The 24,662-nt window shown below is 41.0% G+C and overlaps 1 protein-coding gene across 1 annotated transcript in view; it reads left to right on the top strand.

Moving 5' to 3' along the window:
* The window catches only part of ZCCHC2 (zinc finger CCHC-type containing 2), a 48,158-nt gene that overhangs the window by 5,159 nt on the left and 18,337 nt on the right, over positions 1 to 24,662 (top strand). The window contains exons 2-6 of the mRNA XM_082852917.1: positions 8,241 to 8,352; positions 10,943 to 11,019; positions 13,297 to 13,368; positions 16,354 to 16,466; positions 22,276 to 22,370. Of these exons, the coding sequence (XP_082709043.1) occupies positions 8,241 to 8,352; positions 10,943 to 11,019; positions 13,297 to 13,368; positions 16,354 to 16,466; positions 22,276 to 22,370 (469 nt within the window). The remainder of the gene's footprint in view (positions 1 to 8,240; positions 8,353 to 10,942; positions 11,020 to 13,296; positions 13,369 to 16,353; positions 16,467 to 22,275; positions 22,371 to 24,662) is intronic.

Genomic DNA, 24,662 nt, shown 5'->3' with positions numbered 1-24,662 from the left:
AGTGCCTAATCGGGTGTTTATGTTACAGGTGGCAGAGCTGCTGGGTGCTCGGTAGTCCGTTTCCTTCTGTTCTTCCTATGCTCCAGGGAACATTTGGCTTTAATGCCCTTCTAAATGTCTTAGTTCATTGGGCCTGTTTAATGCTCATTCAAGAAATCATTTGAGGTCAGGTTTAGGTTTTGAAGAGGTCATTTTTGCAAGTTATTTGGCCTTTCACGTTTCAGACTGCCTAGTATTGAATAGGGATCTCATCACCATTTATTGCATGTAACTGCCGTGAAGATGAACGTGATAACGTACATGAAAATGCTTGGTAAACACGAGTGAGATAGGTCACCCATCTGTCTATTGATGGTTCCAAGAGTGGATAGCACAATTTGGTTGCAGTGGATGAACAGAAATACAGAAGCCTGAAGAGATGATAGGGGTTGGGTTACAGAGGGCCTTGAAGGTCAGATGAAAGAAACTGGTTGCAGTGGGAGCAAGTGGAAATTTGTGTGTCTCCCTGAAATGTTCACTGTCACTTTAAATTCATATGTATGAAAAGAATGCATCACTGATTTGTAAAAAAAAAAAGATCTTCCAGACTCATCCAGTTTTCTCAATGGTACCATCATATTCCTAGTCACTCTGATTTGCTTGATAATCTTAATCCTTTCCACCCCTCATATGCTGGCTCCCCCCTTTTCTCATCCTTGCTGACACCATTCTGTTTTGGGACTTTTACCTCTGATTCCCTTGCTTTCAGCCTTCCCACTTCTTACCTGTTGGATACCATTGCTAGATACATCTTCCTAAAGCAATATTTAATCATACCATGTTTTCTTACAGTGACTGATGGGACGTGGTCTCTACTAGGTCTTTGGACTCAAAATCTTTCTTCTGCTCCTTCCTCTCACGTCTGTTCTTTTATTCAAGGCTGACTCATGCCACCACCTCTTGCATGTTGTTCTCTGGAATTGTCCGTGTGGTAATCTTCTCCTAAGACTCTTCACTGCCTCTGCATTCCAGTAGCATGTATATTCTGTGTTACAATTTCGCTACGTATCCTATGATTCTTTTTTTTTTTCCTTTTACTTTGAGTTATTTTTAACTTAAAATCCAGGAGGGAAGGTCAATTTTATAAGTTCCCCAAAGACTCAGGCATCACGTCTCATTTTTTTGTCAACATTGCATATATTGTAAGTGTTCAGTCAAAATTTCGTATGCTTAGGATATTTCAAATATAGCTCTGAGGGCTTCCCTGGTGACGCAGTGGTTGAGAGTCCGCCTGCCGATGCAGGGGACACGGGTTCATGCCCTGGTCCGGGAGGATCCCGCGTGCCGCGGAGCGGCTGGGTCCGTGAGCCATGGCCGCTGAGCCTGCGCGTCCGGAGGCTGTGCTCTGCAACGGGAGAGGCCACGACAGTGAGAGGCCCGCATACCACAAAAACAAAAACAAACAAACAAACAAACAAAAATATAGCTCTGAAAAATACCATTATGATTAATTGCTGTAAGACAAAGTGCATCAGGAAGTGATTTTTTTTTGGTGGGGGGGGGTTGGTGAATTATCAGCTACCTTATGGTTACTTGCAGCCATGTAGTATAGGCACAGTTGTTTTGGAAATAATAGAAGGAATTGTTCCTTTAGGTAGAAAGCATGGAACAGTATAGATTTGAACTGAAGCTTCAATGAGTGAATGCTGAATAGTTGTGCTTATTAATTATTCTTTCAAAATCAGGTCGTGTGTTATGTACAGCACTCCCTAAATTAACTAAGCTTTTGTGTGTAGGGGTGCATATTGGTGCAAACCTATGGGTGATGTTTTGATAGGATGGAGAAAGTCACAACTTACAAACTGTATTATTGTTTGGGTAATCGTAGTTACTGTCGCCCAGTGTTGATCTCTGATCCGTGATTTGCTTGAGGGGTGGTGGGAGCCAGATGTGGAATTGAGATAGTACCTTGCTTATGATCTGAAAGTTAAAAACTTTGGTCACTCAAGTGAGCAGTTTATAATCTAAGAATTGTGGGGTTTTTATGTTTCTTGTTAGGAACGTTTAAATTGGGAGTGTTAGGAAGCATAATGTTCCCTCAGTATAACTGATTTTTGTTTTGGGTATCAAATGCTTGAAATTCTCTAGTGGTCCTGGAAGGAACAGCATGGTCGTGTGTCAGCCACAGTGCTGTGGTGTTTGGAGAAGACTTCCTCAGGAAAGAGATCAAACACTTACAGAGAGGGTGATGTTGAGTGGTTTTGTTAGTTTGGGGAAGGTGCCTGTTCTCCCAGTTGGTATTGAACACAAGTCCTAATGCAGTGTTTCCCAACACTAATAATTACCGACCTATAAGTCACTTTCTGTCAAGGATGCTTCATAAGCTTTATAAGCTACAATTTCCACATGGTCCCAGGAACATTTCTCCACTGGGGGTGAAGGCTGTGCTTCAGCTAGAAGTCCGTGCAGTGCCATTTGGCGGTCAGGCTCCTGAGCCCAGGCTCACCTCCTACCAAGATCCTTTGGTGTCTCCTGTGGGGTGGGGCTGTGTAGGAGAGGGCAGTTCGGTCATATACAGGCTAGGGAGGAGAGACACATCCTCGTTAGATCCTTTTGTACCCATGCTCATGGGTGCGTTCTTTTCAACTCACCCAAGAAACATTCTGGCAAAGTGGGGATTTAAAAATCTGGGGGCTGCTAGCCCAGGGATGTAGCAGCTCTTGTTCAGCCTCCTAATTCCAGGGTAAAAGAAGAGATCTTTCCCCTTCTGTGGTAGGAGAGCAGAAGGTTGGTAAAGGAAACAGACGCTGATGTTAAAGAGGGGGGCACCCCAGCTTTGGTCTAGGCCAGAAGCCATTACCACTACTCCCTGCATTCTATACCTTTCTAGTCCAATACAGTTTATATTTTTTCACCAGTCCACCTATCAGCTACAGATGGCGCCATTGAGGTTCAAAGAGCAGAAACACAAAGGGAGTTTCGTAAACATCACATCCAGGTAAAAACTGCTGCCCTCACTTCTTTCATTCTATACTCCCCTCATCCCCAGTAGGCTTTTGTATCAGTGTTCTTCTGCTAGATCTTCCCTAATTGTGCATCCTACAAGAGCAGTTCTCTAGAAAAGACGATGACATCGACAATTTTAATGTTTTTTATTTGTAATAAATTCAGAGTTCCCCAGAATACATAGAAAGTTACAGTGAATCAAGTTTCCCACTCCCATCTTTGTTTGATGCACCCAGTTCCAGGCCACTCCTGCTCTACAGAGGTAGCCGCTGTCAGTTCAGAGATGTCATGTTAGGAAGAATTTAACAGAGCCAGGTCTGGTCTGTGGGCTGTGATGGCAAAGTGTATACACGGATTCAGTACATAGTTTAGCACTTCCTCCCACATTCAATAACTAGAGTGCGCTTACCCATGCTTTAACATAGTGAATTCTACCACACTCGTCTTGCTGAATCGCCTTATTCGCACATTTCTAGTTAAACAGTAAATTACATAGGAAGTGAGTCCATGATCATAGCAGAAATCCATATTGAAATCCATAGCAGAAACCCAAATGGCATACTGTTTCTAAGCTGCTGATTCATTGCTCCCTCCTTTCTGCACTGTTGGGTCAGTTTTGTTCTTTGCGGCATAACTTTAATACATTTACCATCCATGTTTCTTCTCACACCAGAACTTGCCTTTTATCAGATGCTATAGATTGATTCAAGGCATTTCTTTGGGTTGGGTTATACTGTTTCATTGAGTAAAGATGAGACAGATATCTGCTTTTCTACCACATCCTCTCAATTAAAGAGACAGACAATAATTCTTAAATTCGCCTCAGCTTCTTCCCTCTTCTTCTACCAAAAGAGATGAAATTTGACATCTCAGTAATGTTTCTAATAATGAATCATTTTCTGACATTCAAAGGAAGACTTTCTATGAATCTTGCTTAAATAATAGCATATGCTTTAGGTACAATCCTGGTTATTTAAAGAAGAGAATCTAAAACCTAGAACTGTAACAGATTACCCCAAAACTTAGTGGCTTAAAGCAACAGCCATTTTATTATTATTTCTCATAATTCTGTGGCCCAGGAATTTAGACAGGTAACTAACAGCAGGGGCGACTTGTCTCTACTCCAGGATGTCTGGAGACACAGCTGGGGACTGGGGGCATCTCTACCCCTCTCCTCTCTCTGCATGGTCTCTGGCATGGCAGCCTCAGGAGAATTGCACTCCTCACAGGCTGGTTCAGGACTCCAAGAGCAAGTGTTCCCAGAGGCCCAGCTGCAAGGCTTCTTATGACCTATCTATAGCCATCCAGGAACATCCTTTCCATCCCATCCTACTGGTCAGTCAGGTCTCTAAAGTCAGCCCAGATCCACTGGTTGGTAATTAGACCCACCTTTCAGTGGGAGGAGTATCAAAAGTATTTTTGGCTATCTTTCATCTACCACAAAAGCTTAATAAGGTGTTGTTGTTATATATACTAGTGTTAAATTCTAAGTCTGATTTGATGAGTGTAAAAACTTCTGAAGTTAGTAAAATTAGTAAAAAAAAAAAAAACAACTAAGAAATTCATTTTCTGCTTTTGTTTTTTGTTTCTTTCTTAGAAAGAATGTCTTGGTATTTTAAAATGTACAGTCCGCATCAAAGGACAAGAGGGAATGTGTAGAACATTGGTAGATGAGCTAAAATAAACCTACAGTTTGACCTTTGTTAAAGTAAAATGAGACCAGTGTGATCTTTGTTCTAATGATGTATTTTCAGAGAAGAATCTTTTTAGGACTGTCCAGTCACTTGACTATTTCACAAACTTTCTCCACATTTAAGAGATCTCAAGTATGTAATTGTGATGGCTCTACATGCGTAAAATTGAAATCTGAGCAATCTCTAGAATGAACGAGATATATTACGTGACATGTGGATTTGAGCTAACCAGGAGCACGCCATAGGTCAGAAAAAGCTTTACACACTCAAATGAGTTATAGAAAGGAGAAGGGCACACACATACCAATGCTCTTTTTGTTCCTGTGCATTCTTTTGCCGGCTTAGAATTTTTAAACTTCGTCTTCTTAATCCAAGCAGAGAAAATTCTCCCACTTTCCACTTGGTCCTGATTCTTTTTGTAAAATGCCAATTCTGGCATGTCATCTATATTGCATTTGCATGGGAATCTGAACTTAATAGAAAAAGTGGGCATAATTCCTTCCTGTACGATTCCATTGAACCAGTAGTTCTCAGATTTTATGGCACCTTCCTCTACGCAGAGCAAAGCACGCGTGACAAGGAGAGGGGAAACGGCAGAACTGACCACCGTTCACGCTGGGACCAATAAACACCGTGATTCTGATCTCTGTAGCTCATGAGGCATTAAATTTTTGTTAAATTAATAAAATTTAAAATTTTATAGTTTCTAAATTTAGTCTAAATGATTTTATAGCTTTGGTACATGCTGAGACTTGGTGTTGGGAGGGGGCAGAAAACTTAATTAGTAGATATTTCATGGGTTGACGAACTTCAGTCCTTGGTCAAATACCGTTTTTCTGCCTATCTTATTAAACTAGGAGGCTTTTTACTTGGTTTTTAAATTGTGTTCTTTAAAGTAACTTCAGGCTTTAAAAATGTGATTTTGATTGTGAAGCAAACTACTTTCACACAATTGCTTCAATATAAAATTTGTGGAGACAACATGATAAAATTATTCTTCTTAATTTTTTATTGTGGTAAAATATAATAACAAAATTTGCTGTTTTAACCTTTTTTGAGTGTACAGTTCATTGGCAGTAAGTACGATCACACCGTTGTGCAACCATCACCACCATCCACCTCCAGAACTTTTCTTTTATCCCGCACTGAACCTCTGTATCCATTAAGCAGCTACCCCTCGTTCCCCTCTCTCTGAAGCCCCTGGTAGCCACCATTCTACCTTCTCCATGCATTTGACTACTCTAAGGTACCCCATATAAGTAGAATCATACAGTATTTGTCTTTTTGTGTCTGGCTTATTTCACTTAGCATAATGCCCTCAAGATTCATCCATGTGTCAATTTTGTTCCTTTTTAAGGCTGAGTAATGTTCAGCTGTATATATACCACATTTTGTTTATCTGTTCATCAGTGGACATTTGAATTGTTTCCACCTTTTGGCTATTGTTCATAATGCTGCTATGAACATTGGAGTACTAATTATCTGCTTGAGCCTCTGCTTTCAGTTCTTTTGGGTATATACCTAGGAGTGGAATTGCTGGATCATATGATAATTTTATTTTTTTGAGGAACTGCTGTACTGTCTTCCACAGTGGCTGCACTGTTTTACACTCCCACCAGCAATGCACAAGGGCTCCGATTTCTCCACATCTTCACCAGTACTTGTCCATTTTTTGGATAATAGCCATTCTGATGGGTATGAAGTGGTATCTCATTGTAGTTTTGCTTCGCATTTCCCTAATGAAAACTGTTGTTTCTTTTATATTTTGCATTCATTTATATTTAAAGGTGTTATTTTTAATTCATGAACTACATATGAACAGTGTGGAAAATACTCTCTATAAAATGGTTGACCTATTAAGCTAAACTTCCAGTTTACACAAGTATTTGAGAGGATTACAGTGCTTTATTTATATTGATTTTTGACGTATTTACAGCAATTTTAGGCCAACGTGGTTGTATTACTTTGTAGTAAATGATTATATGGTTTGGGTTAGGAAATACATGATTTTGTTATTGTTAGAAGAATTCCTGTATCCACTTTTTTTTTATTCAGTAATATTGAAAGTTGGTGAATGCCATTCGAAAGTTGGATGTTGACTTAAGGGGTCGGTGCTCCCCTTCTTAAGTGTTTCTGTGTAGACAGTCTTTATTTCCTTGGGTTTCTAGAACAAGACATACTATAAGGCTGAAGCTTTGCTCCCAGGAGTACCTATTATGATGCCTTATTCCTAGAAATAGAGGTGTCAACTGGCAACCCACACTCATTGACAGGCCAGAATGAATGATGAGACTATAGAACAAAATATATTTTTTAAACTTCTTTATTGGAGTATAATTGCTTTACAATGGCGTGTTAGTTTCTGCCGTATAACAAAGTGAATCAGCTATACATATACATATATCCCCATATCCCCTCCCTCTTGCGTCTCCCTCCCACCCTCCCTATCCCACCCCTCTAGGTTGTCACAAAGCACCGAGCTGATCTCCCTGTGCTATGCGGCTGCTTCCCACTAGCTATCTGTTTTACATTTGGTAGTGTATATATGTCCATGCCACTCTCTCACTTCGTCCCAGCTTACGCTTCTGCTTCCCCGTGTCCTCAAGTCCATTCTCTGTGTCTGTGTCTTTAAATTAGGATTCTTGGAAAGTTTAGGGTCTTCTGTTTACTTCATTTCGCTATACAGTTCAAAAAATTAACGTATATTATTTATTGCAGATTTGCAAAATTGTAATTGGTTCCTGTAACTGAGATAATTTGGGTCTGAGTAGTGTTTTGAGATTCTGAACATAAAGGGGAGGATAAGGTGTGAGTTGTGAAAAAGAACTGTGATAAAGCTGTTTTAATTTTTGGCTTACCCAGTGGGTTAGAGTAACAATATATAGAAGACAATACTTGAATTCTGAGAGCTGTGTGTAAGATTAGCATGCTCTTCATTACTCCAAGTAGCAGTTCTGGGGTGAAACTTACCTCTAGTTCACTAATGGTAGCGATTGGCTGAGCAAATTCAGATTTAGAGCACCCGGTTGCTATTAGATGGTTTAACATTAATAGTAAGGTCATTGTCCACGCACATTCTTGTTTAGAATTGTGTATTGATGATACTTTTGCTAACAAAGCGTCTTGTTAGACTGTCACTAAGACCAAATAATGAATAAAAATTGCATAATTATATAAAAAATACAAATACCCTTACATCTGGGGAATAGCATAAAGGGTACCATCTTTTTATATTTATTTCTTCGATCCTGGTTCACTTAGGTAAAGAATTGACATCATTGGCAGTTCTGAATAGCAGTTTGCAAGGTGTCCCAGGAAACTGGGACAGTAAATAATGGATAGAATATTGCCATTAAATGAAGATAAATATTGATACTTCTTTCCCCACTGCTCTGACACTGTACCTTTCTGCTCTTAATGTGTAATCACCTATTTTATCTCTAAAAATTGCTATTAAAATTATTGCTATTAAAAGTAGGACTTTAATCTGGTTTATTTTTGTGGCATTCACTATTCTTAGTCTCTGATATAGATTAACATGTGCCCCTCTTTCTCCTCTAGAATGACTCTGCTCATGGTGATTATATGCAAAGTAATGAGGCCAGTTTAATGGAACAAGCCCCGATACCTCATGATGGACTTACTGTGGCACCTCATAGAACCCAGCGAGAAGGTATGCTGTGTTTTTCCTCAACTTTAAAACATCTGTACACGAAAAGATTGCAGAGCACTACTGACATTGGTTAACTCACTCCTCTTTCTCCTTTTTGAAGTAGAGAAATCCTACAGGTCCTGGGTTTAGCTCAAATGCCAGCCCTCCCACTTCCTTGACTCTGTGTCTGGGCTCTGGCTCTGCAGCCCCTGGCCTGTCCCAGCCCATGCTTACATGGTTCTGCCTTGTGGTCCCTTGTCTTAAATCTGATTGCATACTTCTGGAGGACAAAGACCTTAACGTACTCCCAGAGTATTAGCATAGTGCTTTATCTGTAGAACGTGCTCAGTGTCTACTGAAGGAATTAATTTTACAGAAGTTCACTGCAAGAGAGTGAAGAAATTCCTTACAAGCCCGTTCTTCCTGCAGTAATGCAGTTTTCAGGGGGACTGGGTGGAGGAGTGAAAGGACATTGCCACCTGAAAAGAAATGAGTTCAGATATTCTCTTCTCCTCACATCTGGGGAGTCCGTTAACCTGTATTGAGGGAAATTTGAAATGGCAAATGTTGACTGCCACCTGGGTGGTCTTGGAAAGGTGAAGGATGTACAGTTAGCATCACACTCAGTTATAACAGCTTTGAATTGATGTCGTTTTGCTTCCTTTTAATTCCAGTAATAATCCTTTCATGTAATGCATTTTTCCTCACGGAGGAAAAATAGGTGTGAATGTTTAATGTTTAGAAAATGTTTACAGAATTACCACTTCTATTCAAGACTATTAAACTACTCGAATCATGAATGAACTGCTTCAGCCAGGCTCAGTGAGCCTGCCAGTAACCTAGAGCAGAGTTTGGTTTTGCCGTGAAGGTCCTTTTTTTAAAAAAAGTAAAGATATTAAAAAAAAAACATAAAGACTACATCAAAAAGGTAACAATTAACTGTAACGTAGTCATAGATGGTTTTTCCTTTATTCTTAATTTGTAAACAAATGTACATAGTCCATGCTTTTCAGTTTTAATTTATGAGGGTTAGGGGATCTCCCGTTATCAGCCATTCCTCACCACATACTCCTTTGTTTTCCTCATCTTGATTCTGATAGATCACAGCAGGTATAACTTGAAGTCAAGGCTGAAGCCATAGCCGTGTTCCCGTACCCACACTGCCCCAGTGGTCCCCTTCCCTAGAAGTAAAGCTGCTTCATATTTTGGAACATTGATTAGTTCAGGTGGTTTTTATTTAATAGCATCATCCTTCACATAATTTAATAGAACAGCTTTTGGAAACAGCAGACTCTCTCACTTCCCCACTTTGGCTTTTATCATACTGCAGCAGTTGTGAGCAGTTGAAGGCTTCTCACCTGGCTTCTGAGATTTTCTTTTATCCCATTCTCAACATTTCTCACCCACCAAGGGAAATTGGTCCAGAAGCAGGCCACCAAACATTACACATTTGGAAAGTTAACACAAAATACTGGTAATGGTATCTCCTTAGTTTATTATACCTGTTTACCAGCAAATTTCTGTAGTCTTATGTTTCCTGCTTTCTCAGTGCCCACCTTCTGTGATCTACAGCAATCTTAGTTCTTCCTGTATACTTTTGTTACTTTGTATATTCTACTTCGCCTATTTTAACTTCTTCTTTTAAGGCAGAGTGAGTCCTTCCCTTTTCTTCTCCATCTCCTGTCCCCTGAATCCAACAGTGACCTTCTGTTGAGTCACTTTCCTAACTTCTTCCCTGTGACCTTTATCATCTTCATGACTATTTCTTCTACTTACACTGTGAGCAACAATCTTTTTTTTTTTTTTCCCTTAAGTCCTTATATTATGCTTAGTAGACTGGCTCTTTTCAATTTGTAAAGAGATTTACTTGCTAAGGTGATAACTTTACTGAAGGATGTATGAAATGAGTAGTTTGGGGATTTGCACTTTTGCTTATTACTTCACGAGTAAGCTGACCATCTTATCTAGTTCAATTCAGAGTAATTGTTCTTAAGCCATTAATGTAATTTATAATCACTATTTTATCTGTATAATAAATTGTGAAAAATGTTGCTACAGTGAACCATCATAGTTTATTATAATGTTAAGTTTGTGTTACTGTTATATGATATTAAGGGTCACATTCAGAAAAAACAATTTTTAAATTCTCAATTGGAAGGAAATTTTTACCAGTTCATGTTACTTTTGAAGGGTTTTCTCCCCCCCAATTTAAAAAAAACCAAAAAACATTTTCTAGTTTACACCTAATATGCATAAATAACTGAATGACTCTAAAGTGCTGTATTTGTGGTAATTTGAATTAACAGTTCTGAAGATTTCATCTAGAAAAATAATCTTCACTGCAGGCGCCTTTTATTATTTATCTTTGGTGCTTAGCAGAGTGCTTGAAATGACTTCAGCCATTCAGCATGCTTAGTGGATATAGAAACAAATTACTTCATGGATGGACAGCACATTGCTGTGCTTCTGGGGTTTTTTTGTTTTATTTCATGATTAAGGCTAGTAGTAAAGATGAAGATAAATAGCTTAATCGTTTGGCTTTGTCAGGTTGGGTAACTGAAATATGTATCTAGTCTCTGTAGAACAAGTCAGCATGTTTTCTTTCTTTCAGCTGTACACATTGAGAAGATAATGTTGAAAGGAGTCCAGAGAAAAAGGGCTGACAAATATTGGGAGTACACCTTCAAAGTAAGCTACTCTCATCACACAAAAAGATATCTCATACTATGTTAAATGATCTTTTGGAAAGAATGAAAATTGATCTTTGGAACAACTTAATGGCAGGTTTGCCAATTTAAGGGAAGCTATACCCATGTCTGTGTTTGTCTGAATTAAGGGAATGTACTGTTTTCAGTATATACTGCATGGTTTGCCAAGTGTTAAAAATTGTATCACATTAAAGTTACTCTGACAGTTTTATTAAAAAGAAATAAGAGCCTTAGATTTAAGGTGTAAGATATATCTTTAAAAAGTGAAAGTAAACATTCACCAGTATTTTTAAAAATCAAGATCACAGGCATTGTCTTTTCCTGGTATTTTTCTCCTCCTCTTCTTTCTCCAAGGCTTTTATTTTCTGGCCTTTGTTGGCTTTTCTTATCTCTAATTGCTCTGCTGTCATTCTGTCCTTCACACAGCTTTCTGATTAACTGCAGAGCCCAGCTCTGTTAGTCCCCGAGGCTCCTTTTTGCCTGTTGACTATGATGTGCATTCCGTGTTGGCATCTTCCTTCCTCCCTGCTCGGGCTTTGCTGTCAAGCACTTTCTTCTGACGTGGGACTGCCCACGCCTTGAAGCCACATGGAAGGACGCTGTGTTTCTGTGCATCCTCACTTCACTTCCTACCCAAAGGTGTTGCTTGCCCAACGTTAGCTGTACTTGCCTCACAAAGTCATTTCTGATCCTCCAGCAGAATGTTTTTTCATTCATCCCAGGTGTACCACCATCATCCCTTTCCCAGATTCTTAATTTGGGGTACATGATTTTTCTTTCCAGAAGGCTGTCATCTCATAGAGAGCAGGAATCTTCATCCTCTGCATCTCGCCATATCTGACTTGCTTAGTACATTAGTTGGAGTTTCAGGACTCTGGCTTCTGCCTTCTTCTGTGAGAAATATCCTCAGTTTTCAAATTTTAAGTCCTTATCTCCATGTTTCACCTACGTTTTGTAACGTTAAACACAAGCCCCCCTGCTCTCGTCATTCAGTTAGACCAACTCTCCTTTTGTTGCTGGAGCTCTAAGCGCATTCCTTCCTTAAGGCCTTCGTTGTCCTCTGGCTCTGGAACAATATTCCCCCAGACCCTGGCACAGCTGACGTCTCTTCAGGTCACACACAAGCTCGACGGCCCCTACTCTGAGGCTTTTCTTGGCACCCCTCTGACGTGCTTCTCCTAGCTCCTGCTGCATGCCCAGCTCGTTTTCTTTGGAGCACTGATAACTGATGGAACTCCTTGTACATTCATTGGCTCTAATCTGACTCCTGCACTAGACTCTGACCTCAGCCAGCAGAGGCTTCACTGTCTTGTCCACTCCTGTATCCTTTCATAAGAACAGTGTCTGACACAAGTAGCTGCTCAACAAACATTTGAATAATTGAAAATCATTTAAAAGATGTGTCACTTAATAAGGATATTTGTTTGAGGGTTGCTAGATAAAATTTTGTATGTATTCTTAAGTATCTGGTTAACTGTGGCATGATTGGTTGGTAAGGCTTATGTATTAGCATAGTTCAAGTATTCACTCAGCTCAAGTAATTGTGAAGTAGAAATTATTAGTGGGTTACCATCGAGTCCACTGAGTTAAAGGTATCCAAGAAGTAGGTGGGTAATAGATTTTAGTTCTGGCTCTTCTGCTTACCTAGAGTTGAATCTAAGTAAGTTAACCTTTTTGAGTTTTAGTTTCTCCATCTGAAAACAGAGGTAGTCATGTCTGCCCCATCTACGTTAATAGGATTGTAAAGCATTAAGATAAAGATGAAATCTTTTCATAAACCATAAGTCCCCATAAAAATGCAATACAGTACTACCAAAGAAGGGCGGGCAGTAAACTTGGTATTTCTCTTAAGAATGTATATTTAATTAAAGTTCCAGGAGATCGAGTTTTTCTTTTTTCTTGGGGCATAGATCTGTGCTGTCGAAGTGTCATTTTAGAGTCCCTACAATGTCACCAAGAGGAACGTAAGACATTTCCCTTTCTGAAAAATTACTAAAGTATAGTCACATTTTTAGAAGACAGCTTGTTTTGATAAACCATGCACTTTGAAAGGAGTTATTAAAATTTTTTAAAGTAGAATGTCAATATACAGTTAATTTTAACAGTTTTGAAGAAATTATGACAATACCAGATTTTTATATTTCTAATTGTTAATCTTGATAAAGTTAAAGTAAGGTCATTTGTTTTACACATGGCTTTTTTCCAGTCAGTTCCTGCCTAAGAAATAACTGTATAACGTGTTTTTTTTTTAAATCAGGTAAATTGGTCTGATCTTTCAGTCACAACAGTAACAAAAACCCACCAAGAACTACAGGAATTTCTGCTGAAGGTAAAAGTATAGATTTTTTTGTTAAAACAATTTTTATGTGATATACAGCAGGGGTCCCCAACCCCCGGGCAGCGGGCAGGTAGCGGTCCTCGGCCTGTTAGGAGCTGGCCGCGCAGCAGGAAGTGAGTGGCGGTGAGCGAAGCTTCCCCTGCCGCTCCCCATTGCGCCCCATCGCTGGCATCACTGCCTGAACCATCCCATCCCACGACCCCCCGCCCCGGTCCATGGAAGAATTGTCTTCCACGAAACCGGTCCTTGGTGCCAAAAAGGTTGGGGACTGCTGGTGTACAGAATCCAAAAACCTTAGTACCAAAACAAACACCAGGAAAATTAAAGCGTGTATATAGAGGCTGGCTTACAACTCTTCATGAACATTGATGTAGAAAATGTCATGTTATTCTAAACATAGATTTTGTTACCTTACATTACCAATATAAGGAATTGATGGTTTTCCACATTAAAAAAAAGGGGGGGGGGAACCTTATTCCTGGTTCCTTGCTGAGATGTATATTGTTGCTGACTCTGCGCCTGGCGCCCGACAGGGTCTCTTCTCTGGATTTCCCTAAACTTTATCTACTGTTTGTCTTGACAAATTTCATTTTTCAGTCACAGAATTTCTCTAAAGGCTTAGGTGTGTTTTTTAAAAAAAATGCAGCCCGAAATAAATAATTTGCTCTTCAGAATCACAGTAATTAATGGTCCCCCTACTTAGCCAACATCTGAATATAGTGGTTTTTTCATACGACCAATGCCTTATCAGGTTATATGAAATAATTGGCAACTAGCATACTTCTAGGAATGAATTGCTGATTATGAAATATCCTTTCAAGTTTACCATATGTCTCTTTTCCTTTTCATCTTCCTTTTAAAATCATCTACAAAAGGTAAGAGCATAAGCTGTCCGCTTGACAACCTGTACATACTAACAGTCTTTAACTTCTGTGGTGGCTGTTGAACTGCACCTAAAGTTTACTATAGTGAGAAGGATCAGTGAGTTTGCTGTAGTGAGTTTGAGGTCAGTGCTTTCCAATCCTTTTTTCCATATCAGTAGTAGCCTCTCTGTCCTCCACATCCTGGCCTCCTTCCCCTGCTGCTCCTTGACGACTGTGTCTGGCACCTGTGTTGTTTCTCCTTGCCAGAAAGGAAGCTCCATGAAGGCAGGGTTCTTGTTTCATCCTCACTGCTGTATCCACAGTGCCAGAAACAGTACTTAGGACAGCGTCGGAGTTTGAACTATATGTTGACTCAATGAATGAATGGATTAATGAGGAGAGTTGCAAAAACCAAATTGTAATGAGATTTTGTAGATGGTTATCCGTCAGCCCTCAGGGTTTTTAAAGAAAAACTTGTACCGAGGTGTGAATGCCTTCCAGCACACTGAGCTTGTGCTGTGGCTGAGCCGGGGCCGGGAGGTGGGGGACTGGGTATGCTGGAACAAAGACCAGGCAGGTGAGAAAGTTCGAGTGACTGGTATAGAAGAGACATGTATTTTTAGCGAATATGCCTTCCTCTAGAACTGGAGGTAGTCCCTGGGTATTGAAGGTAAAAGCACTTGAAAATAAATCAGTTTGCAAATTCCGCTGGCTGCATATCCGCACTCTGCCCAGTCACGTGAGCAGTCACTGACCAGGTGAAAATGAATATATTCTCACCTTCCTGTGTTTGGAAGAGCCATCAGTCATTCGGTAGTTGAAATAAGCTTCTCCACTGAAGCTGGTTTTGGCTGTGTACAGATATTCAGGAGAAATTGTGTTTAAAATGGGTAATGTGATATATGCCTAATGTTCTAAATCTGTATTAAAATGATAACATCAAAGTATAAATACTGAAATGAATGGTCATTTCCTTGTTTGGAAAAATGTGTAGATCCAGAACATGTTTCTTCCTGTTAGTGGTCTGAGGATGTGATTTACACAGTGGGTGTGTGGAATGCCAGCAGAGTGTTTGACCTTACCACGTTAATAAAAGGGCCAGGAAGAACTTCATTCTGTGATAACATCTTGATTCCATAGTCTTACTGTGCCTAAAATAGTAATACTTACGCTACCTTTGTTAAATTTTCCATTTCTGAATTGTTGACTCAAAATGCTTATTTGTCAGAAGAATACTTACTTTGGGTTCTCCAATTAAACATTAATATGTAAACTGACAAATTTGTATAGATTGTTATATTCCTGTGGCACCTTAGATAAATGTGTTAATGGTTCTATTCTTAATTTTAGTGAAAGTGACTGCAGTTCACAAGTTAATTGCAAAGACTAGTTATCAAAAGTCAAATTTAAAACTTTGACTTCTTGAAAGACTTGGAAAATTAGTTTTATAAGGAATCAATTTATTAGGCATTTTAATAGGTAAACTAGTTAATAAAAACAAAGTTTTAAGTCATTTTATTTAATTAAAAAATTTTCTTGGTCAACTGATGATTTTTTTGTGATTTCTTGTACATGGCTCTGAGGCCACCTCCATCACACTGAGGAAAAGGTTACTAAACCTCCAATTAATCTTTTTATGTAAGATTCTGAGTGTTCACCCCATCTTTCACACCCAGGTCTTTATTTGGTGTGTAGCGTTGACAGTCTGACATGGCTTGAGGTTCACGCGTGATACAGAAGGCACAAAAGTGATAACTACAAAGGCGGAGATCGCAGTTTTCAGAATACTATTTGAGGATAAAAATAATACTCCTTATGCCCTGCGAAAGGCTCCATTTCTCTAAAGAACCTTGGCGCAGTGTCCTGGGATGGGAGGGGAGTGCCGGCAGGCCCAGAGCAGACTTAGTGCTGCCGGCACCCTCGGCCCCTCCCCTTCCCTCGGGACCCTGCGGTGCCCTGTGCAGTGCCGCTTTTCGGGAAGATTTAGAAAAGGAACTGCTTTGGGATGATTTCTGAGTAGGAGGCATTCATCTTCCTTTTGTGCCTCTGGTGTGTGACATATTTGTCAGTAAGTGAGAAACTTAACGTTGGTCGTGCCGTTTTTCTTTCCTAGCTTCCAAAGGAGTTGTCCTCGGAGACTTTTGACAAGACCATCTTAAGAGCCCTGAATCAGGGCTCATTGAAGAGGGAAGAATGGCGGCACCCTGACCTGGAGCCCATCCTGAGGTAACGGTTTACTGGCACCTCCCCGGCAGCCTCACAGGCTGGGTGGGCCATGGCCGTCCCGGGGCTGAGGATGGAGTTCTAGGGGAGATCACAGAGATTCCTCCTCTGGAGTACTTTTCAGAATGGACTTTTTATCCTTGTGTTATTTAGATCTAGGCTAGTAGTAGACACCAAACGAATTTCTCATATCCTTGTACTTTTCAGCTGTCTGTTATCATAAAAATCATTTCTGAAGTATGCAGATATTCAGTGAAACCTCTTATTTTCACCATAAAATATTTATTGGAAGAGGCCCTTGTCCAAGAGCTCAACTTTGGAGATAGTTTTGGATTTAAGTTGCTGAGTAAGATTAGGCGAATGGGTGGGAAAGTGAAGGGCAGCCGAGGTTTGCAGTGTGGTTTTGGTCATTGTTGGCGCTCATCCCTCTCTGAGGGCCCCCCTTTAGGAGAGAGAAACTAAGGAATAACGGCCAAGGAAACAAATGCTGTTATACTGGAAACTTGCAGTTATTAATAAGTAAAATAAGTGAAAGCAGTGTTGGCGCATATGTGGCTTAGAGTCGGGGCTTAGGTGAGACTGATCTGCCCTCTGAAGCTAAGCGGCCCAGCCTGGGAGGAAGACTTGCTGAGGCAGAGGTGCGAGCCTTTTCATGCAGTGACCCTCCTGCTGCCCCCAGGCCCCCTGAGTATTCTCAGGATGGGGTGGGGCTGGGGACAGAAGCAGAAATCCGGGAGGGAGGGTATTTTCATTGTATGACAAGATTTAGGGTGTGATTTGGAAGCAAATGAGGGAAACCAGAGAGGAGATGGAGGGAGTGACTGGGAAAAGGCAGCGGAGCAGAGAGCTGGAGGGTCCGATTCGAGGCCCCCCTACGAGCGCGAGCACGATGGAAGGCGTGGAGGGACTGAAGAGCGACCTGGAGGCTGGAGCCAGACGTGGAGTGGCCGGGGAGCAGCCTCAGGGGAGCGCCCGTCCCGCACAGCCCGGCGCACAATGGGCTGTGAGGAAAGCGGGCCGGGCCGGCAGGATATTAGAGTCAGAAGGCACCAGCCCATTCACTGAAGGGCGGGCATCCCAGAGGGCACAGTGGGAGGGTCCAGAGAAGGCCGAGGAGAAGTGGGAGGGGCTGGGTCTCTTGGGGGTGGGCACAGAGAGCATTCCAGGGCTGAGATGGGGTGGGGTTGGGTGAGGAAGAGTTGGCTGAACTCGAGTCCTCTGTGCTGCTGCTCAAGCATCGGTGGGCGTGTGCATCCCTGGGGAGCCTGTTAAAGGGCAGAGTCATGCTGCACAGTTCTGGGGTGAGCGCAGTGCTGGGATTCTAGGCTGCTGGAGGCGCATGGTCCGCAGAGCACGTCTTGGAGGGTGGCGCACTCTCAGGCCCCTGCACATACAGGTGGCTCAGGAGGGGCTCGTGCAGCTGTGATACGGGGGTGGGGGGTGGCAGCGCGAGCCTGGTGTCTGCGCTGGGTGACAGCCTCTGGGGAGGGAAGTCATACCCCCGCCCCCCGCATGGTGGTGGGAGGCGTGGCCTAATGTTCCAGAGGGTGCACACATGACAGGTGGCCCGGCAGGGCGTGGGGCCCAGACGGGGTCAGGAGGGCGCATGCTCAGGGCTCCGAAGGGAGAAGCAGTGACAGTGGGAGACAGATAAGCTTACTACAGGGGGATGGGCCTAGTTAGGGTATATATTAAGAATCATGAGAATCAAGTTTCTCTGCTGGAGAAGAGAGTTATGGTATGGAAAGGAGAAAACCAGAATGAACCGTGGAGTGTCTCATTGGAATTGAAGATACCGGTGCAGACTCATGATTTTCAGTATATATAGGTAGATACAGAAATAAATGTGGTTGTGTGTGTACACGTGTGTTCCCTGACTCTGGTCATTGAAAGGGTCTGGAAGCAGCCACACCCCAGTAGTGGTGGGCATCCCTGGTATCCAGAGCTTGACTTGTAACTCCGTTCTCCACTGAACAGAGCTAGGGCTCCTTGGAGGAGAAGCTGATTGCAGGGCTGGAGGAGGAAAAATACAAGATGAGCCCGTCGTGCCAGAGAGCAAGGAAGCGCTCAGGGAATGTTTGGCTTGGTCACAGGACAAAGGCTAGCTTGAAGGGGCTCCTACTGGTCAAATCTGGAGCAAATTGAACATCAAAATAAATAAGAACAGTATCATTGAATAAAAGGAAACCATGGGTCCATGTTGAGATAAATAATAAACGAATAGATTGAATGTTTGAGGACTAGGACATTTACATTGTCAAAGTCATTCCCCAGAGCTTCTTACTTCTAAAGAAGGGAGAGTAACCCTGGGTGGAGAAGTCTGACAGATGCTACTTGGATCCAGGAGAGTGAACTTGACTCAGGATCGCCTACCACACAGTAGGCAGCACCGAAGGAGCACTGCCTCACTCCTGTGATATTCCTGCTGTGAACCTAATCTCGAGGAAACAGCAGACAAACCCAAATTGTGATCATTCCACAAAATATCTGCGCTGTCCTCTTAAAGCCAGGACAGTCGAGGGAGGGCTGAGAAGATAGCACGGCTAGCTGGATGCAGCACAGGATCTGAACTGGGTCTTTGTGGTAAAAAGGATACTTTGGGATCAATTGGCAAAATTTAACTGGTGTCTGGGGGTTAGGAGGTCACGATTTATCAGTATTAACGTCCTGATTTTGATTGTAGGAGAATGTCTTTGTAGGAATACTCATGTTTCACCCGGTGTTGGGGCAGCAGAGGTCAGTTATTTATGGTTTAGAAAGAAAATTCTCTTTATTTGCAACTTCGTAAGTTTGAGGTTTTCAGAGGGAAAAAAAATACTTCCACAAGGAGCCACTTTCAGAAATTTGGCTCTTGGCCAACACCACAATTAAGAAGTATGTGTTGGACTCCTTGTTATACCTTTTAGGATTCTCCTCATATGATCTCGTGTGTGTGTGTGTGTGTGTGTGTGTGTGTGTGTGTATAGCCTTTTTACTCTAAAGATGTTATTCAAGCTATTTGTGGAGAATGCAAAGGAAGGTGTAATGTGAAAAGTCCCTAATATCCCTTTCTTCAAGTCTACTCACTAGAAGTGGCCTTCATTAAAAACTTACATACGTTTCCAAAAATTTTCTGTGCACCTACACATCCCTGAATTTGTGTATTTGTGTGTATTTCCTTTGCGCAAATGAATCTCCTTTACACACTTTTTTGCCACTTAGTCTTTTCATTAAATGTATTGGACATGGTAAAGCATCAGTACATGTAAAAAAGATTGCTGCCTCATTTTTTATTTGCTACGTAATGTTCCATTTTTAGTTGTACCATAATTAAACTAATCAGTGTATTTTATGGCTGTTTTGGTTCTTCCTAAATATTTTAAAGCTACAAGAATATTACAGTGACTGTCCACATATATGTTTCTTAACACACTTCTCTGTAAGAGAAATGTCTGGAATTGGAATTTTTGGTCAGAAGTACAGTGTGCATTTTTTAATATGCAGTACTTCCAGATTACTTCTGAGGAGGCAGTAGCACTTTATACCCTCAGAAGCCTTGTTTTTGCATCTCCTCCACACCTCAGCAGACATAAATACTCTCAGCTTCTCATCTTTGCCAGTCTCTCAAAAAGGAAGACTGTATCTCATTTTAATCTGTATTTGAGTGGCCATTTGTACTTTCCTGTGAATGAATTTTTCAGTCGCTTTCACTTTTTTATTGCTTACTAATTTATAAGAGTTATTTGTTAGATAAAAGAAAGGAGCACTGTTTGTCATTTCTTGACCATGCAGAAGGTTTAAATTTTTATGTAGTTGGATTTATCAGTCTTTTCTCTTACGGGTTCAGGGTTTTGTGTCCAGCTTGAAAAGACTTTTTCTCTTCAAAAATTATATTTTTAAAATGTTTTCTTCGTAATACTTCCTTTTAAAAACATCTTTGATTCTTTTGTATGGCTAGCCTGTGGTCTCAACACCATTAATTGGATTTTAGGACACTTATTCTCAGTTTGTGAATTTTAGATTAGTATCGCTATAATTCATTTAAGAAATGTAGCAATTATAAAGGAGGGGGAGAAATGAAAGCGAGAGGTAGGTAATGAATTTATAAGTGAAGTGGAGATTGGATTGGTACAGGACATACTGCATTTACTTCCAAGTACACTGTAAATTAGGAAAATGAAGATATGGCACTGAAATGTACATTTGGGGTTGGATGACTTCTGTTATGTCAAAATGTAATCCTGGGCTTCCCTGGTGGCGCAGTGGTTGAGAGTCCGCCTGCCGATGCAGGGGACACGGGTTTGTGCCCTGGTCCAGGAAGATCCCACATGCCGCGGAGCGGCTGGGCCCGTGAGCCGTGGCCGCTGAGCCTGCGCGTCCGGAGCCTGTGCTCCGCAACGGGAGAGGCCACAACAGTGAGAGGCCCATGTACCACAAAAACAAACAAACAAAAAATGTAATCCTGTTTTTCTTATTTGATTGCTTGAGTAGTTTATGGCCACTTTGGGTTCTAGTTGGGTATAACTGCCATCTTGTGGTTATGCAGCAATGAACCCTGACTTGAGTCTGATTCCAGCCAAGCCCCTGCCTTTATCTCAGGTGTGGTTTTCCTGTACTGGATATGCCTGTACTTTTGACCAGTTAATTTGGTTTGTAAATGTAACTGGGCAGTAGATGCCTTTGGATTTTAATCCTCAGCCTTAGGTAATGTGTTCAGACCTGGAAATTTAGATTAGTTCCACACTTTGTATCTCAATTTCTCTTCCATCTCTTCATTTCCTCCCTTTGTCTTCCTATTGAATATTTACCTCCACATTTGAGAACCAAGAAGCAATTTTGTCTAATGCACAAGGCAACTTTGGTCCATAAGGGTCATCTCTTGATATGGTATTTTGATGATTTTATAACTAATCTGAATGATAGGTCCAAAACCTTGGGGAGACATTAAGAATTAAATTTTTAAATGAGCATTTAAAATGTTCAAAAGTAATGGAAGGGGGTTTGGATGTTGAGCAGGGTGACAGTTTAATATGCGTATACTATTTGAGTGTCATAATCTTGAAGAATGTTAGTATATTCCCTAAGAAGAAATCGGAACTGAAAGGCCAGATAGCTTGTTTAGGGTGATTCAGCTTTTAAGCGATTGAGCTGGTACTCAGATCCCAAGTAAACTTTGCATTAGACTGTGCTGTAACTATGCCCCTTTTTGCAGAGTCCCTTTTGTAGGGAAGACCTCCAGTTGGAATCTTCTAATGACATTAGTAAAGCATGAGGAAAGCTGTTTTTTAAAGATAACAGCTTAGAATTATGGTATGATACATATTGAGGTGAATCATCAGTCATACCTTAGTCTGTAGTAATACTTGTAACTAACTTGGCCGCTGCGTTCCATTCGTAGTTTCCAGAACTCCTGCATCCCGAACTTCCCAACCTCTTACTTTCAGACTGTGGGAAGGTGCCTTCATGGTACACCCAAATGATGAAAAGTAACACCTATGAAGAAGGGTAAAGAAACTGAAGTTGTTTTTCTGAGCAGAAAGGCGACTATTGGACCACTTGGGTAAAAGGCTGAAGTAATACATAGTTGGTTAGAATTGAAGCATTACCACTAGATTATATAAAATTAAAAATAAGCCTGTTTATTAGATTCTTGTAAATAAGTCTTTTATTCACTTCCTCCTATGGGAAATACATTAGCAAATAATATTCTTTTCCTTAGGAAAACAGTTTTTTATACCTGAATTAAACTGCCACTGGGTTTGTTTACAATCTAAACTATCTCGTGGATTTATAGTACATGAAATTAATGAATGTCTTTTCTTTTTATATGCAGGCAGCTATTTTCAACTTCATCACGAGCTTTTCTACAGAATCAGAAAGTACACAGCTTTTTTCAGTCCATATCATCAGACCCTCTACACAGCCTCAGTAAGTGTCCGTCTGCTTCTCTGTAGAAATTTGGCCTTTTCCTTGCTTGGATTTCTTGCTTTACCATGCCATCTTGTATGGGATTGTCACTTTAGTTAAGGTCAAGGAATAGTGGCATACAAAATTAGAAACATTTGTAGTTTTTAGTGAATTTTACACTGCAGTTTTAAAGAAAATAACTTACAACAGCTAATGTGACAAAACAGTAATGACCTATATGCAAAAAGAATATAAAAAAGAGTGTATGTATGTATATATATGACTGATTCACTTTGCTGTACAGCAGAAACTAACACAACACTGTAAATCAGCTATACTCTAGTAAAAAGTAAAAAATTTAAAAAAAAAAAGCTAATGTCACAAAACAGACTGATTCCAAGGCAAGGGCCAAGTATCTCAAACTCGTGGGCATACTGGATCCTCAAGTTCCTTGGGAGATCTGGCTTACAGGTTGTAGAGATGCTGCAGTGCTGCTTGCATGATGGATAACCTCTCATGATGTGCCCCTGTTCCCATAATGACCTCCCCGGCCTCTTAGGCTGGAAACTCTGGCCTTACTCTTTTCACTTTTCCTCTTTGTATTCAGTCATTTAAAGGCCAAGTCATGCCAGACAAAGGACATCATCCTTTTTACCCCTCCTCACCAATCCCATTGTTAGTTAGGTCTTTTTTTCATGCACAGACTGTGCAAAGCCTCACTTGTCTCAGATTCTAGTTTCTTACTGTACTATAACCTGTCCTGGGCCTGTCTCGGGGATCAATTTGTTAATCCTCTATTTAGAACCTTAAACTTTTGCTGTGAAATTCAAGCCCTGCCGTGAGCCCCTTGAGCCGCCTCTCGCCTCTCTCGGGCTCACAGTCTTGGCAGCCACTCAGGACCTCCCTGCCTTTTCCTGTCCCAGGCTCTTGGCTTGTTCTGCACCCCATCTTTTGTTACAGTCTGTTAAAATCACACCTGTTTCAGGACCCAACTGAAATAACACCTCATGAGGATTCCCTAGATTTCTCTTATGTTCCTGTGGTTTGGTTTTGCCCGCGTGTTTCAGCATTCATCATGGTCTGCCTTGAGTTTAGTTTTATACACGTCTATCTTAGCTGCCTTTTTTAACAAATATTTTGCCAGTAACATCGATGTGTGCTTTAGGAGAATTTCTGCTAACTTTAAGCACAGCCACTGTGGCAAGTCGCTGTGTATTTTTCTTGTTTTTCGAATCTTTCCTTCTGCTTTCAACAAAGCCATGTCTCCCTGTATCTAGAGGGGAAAGAAAATGCATTTTTCCTCAGTTCGAAGTGGGAGAAAAAAAAGGTAAAAAAAAAAATAGTATGATTGGATATTTATTGTAACATAGGGGTTAACTTTTAGTTTTTCTAATCATTTGTGTGTATGTATATATCTCTTAAACAATTTAAACAAAAAGTAGCAACTAGAATTAATGACTCTTCATGACTAAGACGAGATGAACAACTCCATGTTTAAATTCATGTCTGAATAGTGGCAATAGCTTTTTGAAAAGAGAATCCTGATCATTCTAGAGTCATAACAGATTTAACAGTCAGTGCTTTCCACTTGAACCAAGTGTGGTTTTTAATGAATATCTATAAATAGCGTCTGTCTAATTCTAAAAAAGCACTGAAGCATGAACTTAAGCTTTTAATTCAGATTTTAGCAGGCTGCCTAGGAAAATGTACCCAAGTGAGTAGTACACACATAAATAACAGAAAACCCGTCTGCAGAGTTTGGCAGTATCTAAATTACATGAGCAATGCTAAAGAGGCTGGTAGATTTTAAGATATCAGATCGTTGTGAAATCAAAATAGTGTATTAAAGGACATGTTTTGAGGGCTTCCCTGGTGGCGTGCTGGTTGGGAGTCTGCCTGCTGATGCAGGGGACGTGGGTTCGTGCCCCGGTCTGGGAGGATCCCGCGTGCCGCGGAGCGGCTGGGCCCGTGGGCCGTGGCTGCTGGGCCTGCACGTCCAGGGCCTGTGCTCCGCGACGGGAGAGGCCACGGCAGTGAGAGGCCCACGTGCCGTAAAAAATAAATAAATAAATAAAGTAAAGGACATGTTTTGAGATTGTGGAAAATCTGGTCAGGATGTTCAAATTATTTCTCCAAAGAACACACCATTGGCGAAGTTCATTTGCACTTACTCTTTTAAGAAATGACAGCTCTAACTTCCCCTGCCCCCGCAATAGAGAGCAATATTCCATATCTGACAGCTGAGAGAACAAATGTTAAACTCCTGAATGACTTAAAATGTTGACCTCCAGAAGCCTACTGGTCTGTATTTTA

Source organism: Leucopleurus acutus, assembly GCF_964270905.1.
Source record: "Leucopleurus acutus genome assembly, chromosome: 13".
NCBI classification, from domain to species: domain Eukaryota; kingdom Metazoa; phylum Chordata; class Mammalia; order Artiodactyla; family Delphinidae; genus Leucopleurus; species Leucopleurus acutus.
Note: the sequence above shows the minus strand (reverse complement) of the source record. Positions and strands in the feature narration are given on the sequence as shown.